This window comes from Microtus oregoni, unplaced genomic scaffold (genome assembly GCF_018167655.1).
Source record: "Microtus oregoni isolate MIOR12 unplaced genomic scaffold, Mior012 000028F_ref0000031, whole genome shotgun sequence".
Taxonomy (NCBI): Eukaryota; Metazoa; Chordata; class Mammalia; order Rodentia; family Cricetidae; genus Microtus; species Microtus oregoni.
In genome coordinates this window covers 21,980,404-21,993,142 of record NW_024543087.1, presented here as the reverse complement: position 1 = coordinate 21,993,142, position 12,739 = coordinate 21,980,404, and the positions used below count along the sequence as shown (strand labels likewise).

Here is a 12,739-nt window from a genome sequence, read left to right as displayed (position 1 = left end):
ACAGTGAGACTCAGTCACAAAAACAAACAAGCAAGCAAAGCAAGTGACAGATAACACTCATCCTTACTTCTGCTCTCTGATGATTTCCTGCAATTAGAACAGAACTTGATGGTGTCTTATTGTGTGAAGATCTGAAATCTTAAGGATTTCCCTGTTGTATGTGTCATCAGAATCACACTTTTATTTCATTTCTTAATAAAACATCTTAACACACTAAGGTGCGAATAAGAACTGGTTCAGCCAGAGAGTGATGGCAGTTGGTGATTTGGTGAAGATTCTTACCTACTATAGGTACAGGCAGCCTCATTTTGGTCTGGGTAGACTTTGATCAGCATGCATCTCTGCAACTGACCTGGGTCCTCTCCCGTAGCCTCTCATCTATTTGCTCAGGGCTCAGCTCCAACATTCGGACAGTACAGAGGCCAAGGGCACTCAGCGCGTCTTGTCTAGCATCTGCATCTAGAACTTGTTAGGAAATACGGATTCCCAGATCCCAGCAGATCCACTAGATCAGAGGCATGGTAGGTGGAACCTGGACTCTGGACGCCGGCTCATTTCCAAGTGGATCTGATGCCTGACTCTCCTCTGAGAGGCACTTTCCTCAGGGCTGTGGGTGCATGCCTCCTAGCTGCCTCCTCTGACAGTCTTACCTGACAGCTCTGGGAACTATTCCTTACAAGCTGCGGGCTTGCCAATGCCTCTTTCCCGCCTTCCTCAACAAACTGAGGACAAGAGAAACGGTGTTTCGGCACCATTAAATACCTCAACTATTATATATCAAATCAGAAGGGAAGAATTTCCAATTTTTGGAAATGAAACATTCAACCTGCCAGCAGGTGCTTCCAGAAGCGGCGATTGGCTGTATGCAGCAGGAATCTGCACCCACAATTGCACCCCCGCTTTTAGCAGCATTCTGAAGTTTCAAACTGCCTTGGGGGGAAAATGGAAAGCAGAAATTCTAGTTATTAATTCAGGCATACCTTCGCTATGGAACTTTTAAAGAATAAATTTAAGCTAGGTTCGAAAGAATGGTTTCAACACAATAGCCTGGACAAGATAAGTAGGTTATGACTAAATACAAGTGATGGAGGAAGGTCATTGGTTAATTATAATAAAGAAACTACTTGGCCCTCATAGGTTAAAACATAGGTGGGAGAAGTAAACAGAACAGAATGCTGGGAGGAAGAGGAAGTGAGCTCAGAGGCCATGCTCCTCTCTCCTGGGCAGACTCGATAGTTCTGCTCTCTGAGGCACACACAATGAAGCTCTGAACCAGGATGGACGTAGGCTAGAATCTTCCTGGTAAGCGCACCTTGGAGTGCTACACACATTATTAGAAATGGGCTAGTCCAGGTGCGAGAGTTAGCCGAGAAGAGGCTAGATATAATGGGCCAAGCAGTGTTTAAAAGAATACAATTTGTGTGTTGTTATTTCGGGTAAAGCTAGCCGGTGGCGGGAGCTGGGTGGCAGAAAGCAGGCCCACAGCTACTACCACACACAAGAAAGATGAGGGCTATGGCATGCATCTCACCACCTCCTGGCCATGCACAGAGGACAGACATTACTAATTGATCGTACTCATCATTATCCTTTTGGCAGAGTTCCTCTGTTATCCATCACCTAGGCTGCTACAGTAAGTACATGAGATGGACTGGCTTCATGGTCACAGTGTTTACAGAAAGCTCAGAGCAAAATGAACTTCTCCTTTTCCACAACTCTTTGCGGTTGTTAGATGACAGCATGCTTCTGTATCACATGTGTTTAATATATGTGTATATGCATGGGATTACATATGTATACATAGTGATCTTATTTTCATAATTAAACATATATAAGTATAAATTTAAAAATGTTTGGGGCCTCACTGACCTTTCCTTAGGACACACTTAGAAGGAGAACAGAGACAAGATGAGTGTGGAGTTGTATGAAGTGTGTTCTTTTTTTTGAAGCGTATTCTTAGAATGAGAACAGAGACAAGATGAGTGTGGAGTGTGTTCTATGAAGTGTGTTCTTTTTCCAGTGACCATAGGACAGTCTTTACAGTATTACCACATGGGGTAATGAATTGGAAGGCATTATTGTAATTCCAAGCAAAAAGGCCTCAGTACTGCAACTGCTAGGCGGAGTGTACCAGCAGAAGCAATGACTGTATAGTTAGCTGTTCTTTTCCACGGCAACAAAAGTGGCAGCGAGTGCAGGGGTTTCATTTACCAGCTCTGAATCGGCTGCATCTGGGTTTAAATCGTAGCTGCATCATTAACTCAAGGGCAGCACAGCCTGGAGCAAGCTATCCCCTGCATGTTGATTTCCTCACCAGCCTAAAAGACCCATACACACGTAAACGTCAGCTCTGACTCATAGGCTATTACAAGGATTAAATGCACAGTACTTGTGAAATACACAGGGTAGTGCCAGGCACACGGCACATGTTAGAATGTACTGCACACTTTAATCATGTTTCCTAGAGACATCACCTTGGGTTCTTCTTCTAGAATCCTTCCTGCTACCCTCATGTTGCCCACCTTCACTCTAAATGATGCCAAGAGTGTCAGGTCAGCAAGGAACCTTTCTGCAGAAATTCATCCAAAGATGACAACCCCACATAGCGAGCACACATCCATCTGTATATAGCATCCATTCCCTTACCCGGTCCCTCCTGGCAAACAGCCTTCTTGTACATAATCATCTATGGTGGAAGGACTGGATTCGTAGCTACTAGAGATGGGCATTTATTCACTAAAATACAGTCAGCATGCTCTCCCCGGATAACACCTCTAATGACATCCTTACCTACAATTTCATGCACTTAACAGCCATATGCTCGGGCTACTGCACAGTTGCACAGGGTGCAAACTCAACACCAGAGTGCTTTTCATTCTGTAATAACATATATGGTAGCCCTGACTGATTCTCCTGGGAAATCCAGCCAATCAAAACTAAACAAAGAGCTGAAAGCGACCAATGAGATGACTCCCATGGTAACCATGAGCTGATAGTCTCCAATAGTCTCCATCAAGACCAGAGTGGTGTGCTGCCTTCTCAACAGAGAACTTAGTTGATCCCACTGTCCACATGAGGAAGGGGACGGACTGGCTTTCCCTCGCTCCAGTGAGCCACCTTCAGAGTGCCAAATACTCCCTGTCCTTATTCCATCTCTCTAGTCTCTCTCTTCATTCCCTCAAACTCTGTCTAGCTCTCAAAATTTTTACCCCCGCCACATGTTTTCCTCCAAGTACCCACTCACATCAGCACATCTGACAAACATTTCGTTGAAGAACAAAGTTCCCCACATACTAGGTCAGGAACCAGATTGATAAAAGCATGTGAGTTCTCGCTCTCTAACAGAGCTGTGGGCCCCATGAGGAAAGGTGAACTTAAAGCAAGTAACTACATATTAATATTTTTGAGCGATGTCATGCCAGGCTCTTCAATGATTATTTTTCATTCTTTTGCTCAACATCCTAAACAACTTTAGATGATACTTCGAAGTTAATACAATTTGTCTGTCTCATAGTTTCCAGACTTTACTCTGCTGACCTTCACTCTACAGATACCCAACACTCCCACACCCTAGGAGCTAGACAGCCCTGCTCTGCCTTCTTGGTACTTAACCTGATGGTTCTCATTTCTGGGCCCCGACTCCATGCCAACTGCTGCCATCAACTCCAGTGGCTAAACTTCATAGTAGAGCCATTTGCTACACTACACTCCAGCTTGTCAATGCCCTCTCCCATCCCACCCATCATCCCAGAATCAGTCTCCCAGAACCTCTTCCCACATCTGGTCAAAGTCAGATAACTGGTCTCCAGGCTTCGAAAGACTGACCCACTCTTTCCCATAGTCTCTTTACCATCAGACCTACAGCGGTTACGACGGTCCGCTCTCTGAATGCCATCCTATCGTTCAACCTGCTCAGGATCCCGGTTTTCCCTTGGGGAAAACCTGCACTACAGTTCTTTCATCACTACGTCAGTCTGACTCCCCAAACTAACCCACAAGAACGCTTCCCAGCAGCTTTGTCATTCTCTGATCTTACTCCATCTAATTGGATTTGTCCTCAGTGGTCATTCAGGTCTCTCTTCCCTGAGTCCTCCCTGACACCAAGCCTCTCCTCTTGTCTCCAAGGCTGTATCCTCCCTATGGTCCTCCCCTCATTTCTCAATCTCATTTTTCTTTGCATGGAGCATGGCACTGTGTTTTGTGCTAACCAATGCTTTCCCATGGCAGAGATTGTTAAACATTGAGTACACTTCCCAGCATCTACTACAGTTTAATAATGAATGTTTTCTTCTGAACACTAAAATTAACCTCTCCTGCAACAAGCACAGCCTTCTCTGGTTTCATTTTTGGTAGGCAAAGGCCTCAGTAACCTCTTTAAAACAGCCTTGTACCATCTATGAGGTGGCATTCCTTGTACACTCTAGAGATGTAGGGCGGTATGTGTGTGTGTCTTAGTCAGGGTTTCTATTGCTGTGAAGAGACACCATGACTATGGCAACTCTTATAAAGAAAGCATTTAGTTGGGGCTGGCTTACGGTTTCAGAGGTTCAGTCCATTATCATCATGACTGAGAGCATGGTGACATGTAGGTAGATGTGGTGCCGGAGCTGAGAGTGCTATGAGTTGCAGGCCACAGGAAGTCAATCAACTCACTGAACAGTATTCCCAGCATAGGAAACCCCAAAGCCCACCCCCACAGTGACACACTTCCTCCAACAACAAAACCACACCTCCTAACAGAGTCACTCCCTATGAGACTATGGCAGCCAACTACATTCAAACTACCACAGTGTACAACTACTAGCTCTCTCAAAAATCAAGAACCAGGGAGAAACAGTTCATGGCTCACAGTGTTCGCCAATTCCCATGGTGTAAATATACGTCTAAGAATCAATGCTGAACACCAATGGTAGTGCACATGGCTGGGAAGAGGCACACAAGTTGGCCTGTATGAGCTAGCGCAGGCTTACTCCAGCACACCTGAACTGGAACATAATGACCGTCTTCCTCCTTGGATCATGTGGCATTCCTTTTCTGGCACTGCCTCTCTCTCACCCTTCCTAATGCTGCGGCCCTTTAACACAATTCCTCATGTTGTATTGACCCCAACCATACAATTATTTTTGTTGTTACTTTATAACTGCAACCTTGCTACTGTTATGAATCATAATGCAGATATCTGTGTTTTAGTGTGGTCTTATGTGACTCCTGACCCCAAGAGGGTCGAGACCCACAGGTTGAGAACCACTGCCCTAATGCATTTCCAAAAACCTTATTTTTTTTCAATTAGTTTTCAGCCTTGAAGGTTATTTCTTTCATGGAGTTGTTGTGGTTTAAATATTAACTGCCCCATATATTAATTTACTTGAATACTTGGTACCAGCTGGCTGCTGCTTTAAGAAGTTAGGGGTGAGGGGCTGAAGAGAGGGCTTAATGGTTAATAGCACTTACAAAGTCCCAGCACCCACATGGTGGCTCATAGTCATCCACAGGTCTACTTCCAGGGGATCTGATGCCCTCTTCTGACTTCTGTGGGCACTAAACATGTCCATGGTCCCCATACATTCCAGCAAAATACTCCCATGCATCCTAGAAGTAATACATTTTGAAAAGGGGAAAAGGGATGTGGCCTTGTTGGAGGAGTTTGCTTCCCAGCTGCTCTTCGCATCCTGACCAGGTACTTCAGGCTCCTGCTGCCATATTCCTCCATGATGCACTGGATCCCTTCTTAAACCATAAGCCAAAATAAACCCTTCCGACCTTAAGGGCTTCTTGTCAAGTATCTGGTCACAAGAAGAAAAGCAAGGAATACAAGAGCCCTCCTGATCCCTCAGAACCCTCAGCCCATGGAACTACACACACCCTGCAAGGACTCCTAGGGGTTCCTCTGTGCTTGCACTATAATGGTCAGAAAGAGTTGACTGTGAGCACTTCCCTGACTTCCAGCTAAGTCTGTCAGCCTTCAGAGCAGAGGGACCATTATTCTTCTTAGGAAATCCACTTCAGAGTAATTGAAAGCTTTTGATGGAAGAAGGCGAGGAAGAGAAGGGAGGGAAGAAAGGAGGAGAGGAAGGAGGAAGGAAAGAAGGGAGGAGGGAAGGAGGGGGGAGGAGGGAAGATTGGATGATTATTGATTTTTCCTTTGTGGCTCTTGCTTTTGTTCTTGATATATTTTTTTTTCCATATTGCAAACCAGTTTTCTCTTTCTGAAACCAATTCTTCTGGGTGACTAAGAGAAACATTGTCAATTATATTGTGTAATTGTTACTTTTTGCTTCTTGTTTGGGAACCAAGCTCTTTATTAGCTAAAAGGAAAGCCAGTCTCAGTGAGGCAGGGTCTGGGGGAAGGGAATGTAGAGTATCTTGCGGTTGAAATTGTATCCAGTTGCTAAATGTGAGTTAATACCCACAGGGATCAGTTCTGGGACGGCTCCGAATCACAAGGAGATGGGACTTGGTAGAGGCTGGTCAGCAGGGACAGACACAATTCTTAATGGGATGCTGCTGAACATCATGTAATTTGTTAAATGAATCTCTCGTAATACCATGCAAGCCGCACCACAACACTGACTCTCCTCTGAGCTGGATGCACAAACACAGCAGCACTGGCAAACAACGGAAGGTGAAGGATAGAGCAGGGCCATGAGTTGTCCCTTTATGGGCATCCGGCAGTTGGTGAGCTCACCCCAAATTGTAGCTCCTTGGCAGGATCATAAAGCGAAAAGGCTCTTTACTCGTCCCCTGACAAAGGCAGGAGGGGTGTTGATGTGTGCTGTCTGGGATGAAATGCAGTTCAGAACACATCACTCTAAGCACATGACATAAATAACAACATTAAAATCACTAGCGCCATTACCGCGAGCCATAACAACAATTAATAACGCGGGCAAACAGAGTGCAGGACAGCAGGCACGCCTCCTCAACATTCTTAAGTTTCCTGGAGAAACCAGAGCCTATAAGAGCAATCCAATTTATCTGGTACCCAACCTTCCAACGCACGATCCTTAAATATGTCAGTGTCTAAAGAGGAAGGGAAAATTATCGACACAGAAGTGAAAGTCATGCTTCAGGAAAATATTTAATGATAGTCAATAGATTAAGAGACCCCAGTGGATAAGATTCTAGCCGGCCACCTGGAACTGCTGAGGGTTTGGTGGCAGGTAGCAGTCTGTGGTAACAAGGAGAGTTCCAGGGCCTTCCATAGTGAGGCTGAGGTGGGGGGGGGGGGCAAGGATGGAGCGCTTAAGAAGAACCCAAAGCATGCAGATGGTGTCCTACTGGGGTATGCTTCCCAACGTGACTCCAATTCCATTAAGTGGATTTTCTGAGCCTTCGGTACATTGAGAAAGGAGAGAATGGAAGGATTATGACGTTTCCTCTAAAGATAACATACGAAGTGGCTGTCCACTGGGCATCACTTAAACATGCTTTGTTGAGTTACAATGTTATTGGGAGTTGTCACTCTGTGGCTGTCAGGTGACACGAATCAAGCATTTCAGTGCCAGGACAGCCTGCACAATGGAATGGAAGAAGGAAAGGCAAAGAATTCCATAGAAGAAAGTAAAGTCAGAAAGGAGACCCAAATCAAAGAAGTACAGAGATTACTTATGAAGAAATAATGTCCGGAATGTTTTTATCTCACACTAAGACATCTTATCCACCTACATTAATCAGGCTGGGTCTGTAGACAGATGGGATCTACAGTCTGTTGAAGAAAGATACACTTTCTAGACCAGTCTTTTGGTGCGCTTTCTCTGGAGCACCTCAGCAGGTAGTTCCAGTCCAGGCTGGGATTCTATCTGTTGCCTGATCTGGATGCCAGTGTGTGAGCACAGGAAAAGGAGAACTCAAAGTACGGAGAGAAGCCTTGGCCCAAAGTCATCGAGATGCCACTTTCAGTGAGTGGGGTCCTAGATCGGCTTTTAAAATTGTTTATTCCCATCCTCATGACTATGGACCCTACATCTCTCTCTTCATCTTGTTTTCCTGGTCTACTTCCAGAGCTACTCCCGAATCTTTGAAAACTAGAGCCGACTTTTAGTGCCCAAGCAAGCTTAGCCACTGTGACCAAGGCCCCCAAAGATTCTGAGCAACATTCTTGCATGTTCCAGTGGTCCAGATTTATCTTCTCAAAAGTATGAAAGACATCTAGAATGTTAGAAAGACAATGTTTAGACAACAAGAAGACAGAGACGAAGGGAGAGAAGAGTCATACCTGCTCCGATGACCTCTTCAATTTTCACAAAAGACACGTCAATCTCCTTGGCAAACTCCCGAACGGCTTCATTGGGGTCTTCATAAGTGAAGGGATCAATGTAGATCTTCATCCCTGGTGAGCCTTATTGGATGAGATAAGCAGGTTAACATCCAGACAGGATACGGTTCACAGCTATTACCCATGTCCCCAGCACCAAGGGTATTCCTGGGAGGAGCCCTTCTCTTAATCAGGTTGCTGTAAACTTCCTCTATGCGCTCTCTTCTTCCTGGGTCTCCCTATCTCTCTTTTCTCTGGACCACTCTGGTTTTCTGCCCTCTACTTCTCCTCCATATTTTTTCTCTTTCTATGCTCTGGATGAAATGTGGAACAGATTACTTATAAGTGACAGATCGGGACCAGTTCCCACACCAGGCACTCACAGAAGGCACAGAAGCTGATTGATGCCAACCAAATGCATTAGCAGAAAAGCGGTGGTAAAATGGTAGGGTAGATATCAATATTTATCAACCTGACAACTTTCCTGAGTGGAGACCACCTTTAAGGTTATAACTGACGGCTGTGGTCCGTGGCCACAAGAGGGATGAGGATGGATTTTTTTTTTTAAAGAAGGAGGGAGATGCTATTAGAAAACCCTCAAGACAGAAGTGCCAACACTGTACACCAGAAGAGAAAATGTGAGGGGAAAGCTTAGAAAATACTAATGCAAGAAAGAGCAACGTCTACATAGGAAAAATGGGTTGGGATGAAAGAAAAATGGTAATTGAACCCCCCATGCCTTCAGACACACTGAAGTATGAAAAACGAATAAAATGGTAGATGCGAAATACATAAAGGAATATAGGCCTTGTCACTGATGTATACAGTGGCAAGATAGATAGGTGTGCTTGAGGACAAAATAGAGAATTGTCACTGCAGAAAAAGTGCTTTCAAAAAGTAGAGGACAGGGGACTAAAAAAGCAAGTGGAACACACACACACACAAAAAAAAAAAAAACAAATGGATTCGTTGGAAATGTAATTTTTCAACTTGTTTGATGTGTCATTAAGTGAAGTGTAGAAATTGTTTCCACGGGGCTGGGGTGGTGAAAGTGGCAGCTCCAAAAGACAGGCTGTCTTGGTCGACTGCCACATCCCTGCAGCCTGCTGCGGTGTCCTCCTGGAGGAGACAGAGCAGCAAGGGCAGGTCAGGTGGGTCTCTGTGCGCTGAGAGGATCAAAGCTGGGGCTGGGCTTCAGCTTCCTGAGGCCTTGTCTGTGTACCTCACCCACACCCTGTTCCCCATTGCCTCCTTCCGTCTATGGTCCAGTTCTGTCATTTCTCATCAGAAAAATATCGGATGCCTCTCCCAATGTCTTGATCATCTCCTTACTCAGGAAAGGATTAAAATCCTAGGACACAATCCAGTGAAGGAAGGAAGATACACCGAAGACAGGGGAGATTTATTTTTTCAGTCAAAGGAAGCCAAATGCCCTGACATAAGTAAAAGATATTCCTTAAGCAAGTACTGTTCCTAGTATTCTGAACTGCTTGTTTGAAAGTAGTCAACATGTTCTAAAAGCTTCTGGGGGTAGTATTGAGAGATTAGGGACATAGCTCCGCCAGGAAAATGCTTATCCTACAGGCATGAGGACCTGAGTGTGATGCTAACATCTGTGCAAAATTCTAGACATAGTGGCATCGAACTGTAACCCCAGTGCTGGGGAGGCAGAGACAGGTAACTCCCCAGGGTTCACTACCCAGCCAGCCTGGCCTAAAATAGCAACGTTCCAAAGAGAGATCTTGTCTCATAAAAAACAAAAAACTGGACAACACATGAGGAACAACAAACAAGGTTGACCTTGACCATTGTCTATCCAACAAGTATGCACACATGTGCTCATGATTGTGCTTGCACCCCTCCCCCATACACACCTATACATACATGAAAAACTTTACAAAACCCGATGATGTCTTTGACTTTAGAATTCACTAACTAAAATTTGGACAAAACAAACAAAGATCATGTCCAGTCTATTGACACCGTAAAACACTATCAACAAACTTCATGCTCAAAAATCAAACAATAGAGCTGAAAAAAAAAGGCAAAAAAATCTCATAATGATTTAAGTAAGTTTATGATTTTTGTCTTGGGCCACATTCAGAGTGACTCTTGGCAGCAGGAGGCTTGTTGCACACCTGAAACACTCTACACCCTGGAGATATATTTCAGTTGGATAGGCATCCTTCATATCTCTCAAAGACTGCAGAATATGGCATTTAAAATATTTTAATAACTTAGGGTTTTTCATGGTAATGAGACACGTCTGCTCCTGGCAGCACCAGCTACTTCAAGAGGAAGAAGGGGATTGAAGAGGCTGCTTATGGAGTTTGATAGTCATTTGGGCAAGAAACTGTTCTTGCCTGGACTGTTGGATGAACTGGACACAAAGAACCAGCAGAGAGAGGACTGCTGAACTTGCCTAAAGGTGAGATGGTCTTTCGGGGTTCCTGATTCATGAAGAGTCTGCGAGACATTCTGCAGGACACAGCAGAAAGTGACTGAACTGTCTTCGGAATTTCCTGCTTGATGAAAATGTCTGCTGGATACTATGGGCCTGAAGGCTGAAGATGGATGCCCCAACGGTACAAAAGAACTTTGGGTGAGTGTCCAGGCAGCGAGTTGTCTCTGTCATTTCTAGAGTTTGGATTTCTTGTTTGCTTAGGTAATATTATATCCTTCTGGAGTCTTTGATGGAGTTGAAGAATGGATACATAGTTGTAGTTTTCCTTTGTTATGATAAAAGATAAAATAGATATAAATATTGTAACTGTAATTTTTGCTTGATAACTGTTTTGCTGTATGTAATTTTACTATGTTAAAATGAAAGCCTTCTTTTTTGTTTAAACAGAAAAAGGGGAAATGATGTGGGGGTGATTTCTTTCTAATATGTTGCTTTCATTGGTTAATTAATAAAGAAACTGCCTTGGCCCATTTGATAGGCCAACCCTTAGGTGGGTGGAGTAGACAGAATGGAATGCTGGGAGAAAGAAGCCGAGTCAGTCAGTGGTCATGATTCTCCCACCCAACACAGCCGCAGGTTAAGGTCTTCCCTGGTAAGCCACCTCGTGGGCTACACAGATTATTAGAAATGGGTTAGATCAATATGTAAGAGCTAGCCAATAAGAGGCTGGAACTAATGGGCCAGGCAGTGTTTAAAAGAATACAGTTTCCGAATAATTATTCTGGGGCTAAGCTAGCCATGCAGGAGCCGGGTGGGAACGCAGCCCCGCTGCCGCTCCATATTACAAGAACACACCTATACATACGTGAAAAACTTTACAAAACCTGATGATGTCTTTGACTTGGAATTCACTACCTAAAATTTGGACAAAGCAAACAAAGATCATGTCCAGTCTGTTGACACCATAAAACACTATCAACAAAGTTCATGTTCAAAAAACCAAGCAATAGAGCTGAAAAAAATGGCAAAAAAAAATCTCATAATGATTTAAGTAAGTTTATGACTTTTGTCTTGGGCCACATTCAGAGTGACTCTCGGCATCAGGAGGCTTGTTGCACACCTGAATCATTCTACACCCTGGAGGACAGCAGTATGTGTGCACATGTGCACGAGAGAGAAAGCTCTTCGGTAGCGATGGACCAAGGGCAGCCAGAAATGAGCATCACTGACTTCCCACCTGCTGCGCAGAACAGGTGAAGCGCAAAGGCCAGACTTCAATCTTGGGAGAAGCCCAGGGCATCTCCTGGCTGCCCCAGCCCTGCTTGGGGTTCCCTAGAAACTGCCCTAACGGCCAAGCTATGAAAGCAAATGACTTATCTGGGGAATGCCAAGAAGTGGAGGAAGGGCAAAAGGAAATCAAACAGGAAGCAAAAGGCGGCAGATGTAAGGTGTGTCCTTAAGCCACTGACTATTGTAGGTTATTATAACTGGCTTTATCTCCTCGAGGGCACTCTGTGAACTTGAATAGGTAACCACAAGCTTCAGAATGGGCCCTCCCTAGGGTTAAAGGAGCCGAGGTATTTTCATAGTGATTGCCATAGTCAAAATGAAGGCACTGAATGGCCAGTAACTCAGGCAAGAGGGAGACTCTAGAGCCAGACAACACAGTCAGGCAAAGAAACAGAGATGCTGACAGTGGAGGTCAGCCAACATACGCAGAAGGATGAAGGAGGAAGACAATACAAAAACACTCAAAATGCAAAGAAGAAAAGAGGGGTAAAAGAAGACACCAGGGTAGTGTCAGTAAGCTCTGATTTTCCCTCCCAATTTTGTGCATCCCCGATGCTGAGATCTGCAGGTGACATTAGACCTCCAAAGTACTTTATTAATCCTGCATAATGCAGCAAGTTCAGACTTATCTCTCACAACAGCTTTTCCAACAAGAGGGGAAATGAGACTTCCCTTCTAGCTTGCCTGTGAGAATAAAGACCATATGACAAGTGTCAGGCCCAGCTCAGTGCCCCAGGTACTGGGAAGACTCCTTGACTAATAGACTCATTACTGTTATCAACAATCTTTTT

At 44.5% G+C, this 12,739-nt stretch overlaps 1 protein-coding gene across 1 annotated transcript in view; it reads right to left on the bottom strand.

The window, feature by feature from the left end:
• Ephb1 (EPH receptor B1) overlaps positions 1 to 12,739 on the bottom strand; it is a 437,502-nt gene that overhangs the window by 63,128 nt on the left and 361,635 nt on the right. Inside the window, exon 10 of the mRNA XM_041677153.1 lies at positions 8,216 to 8,338. Within this exon, the coding sequence (XP_041533087.1) occupies positions 8,216 to 8,338 (123 nt within the window). The remainder of the gene's footprint in view (positions 1 to 8,215; positions 8,339 to 12,739) is intronic.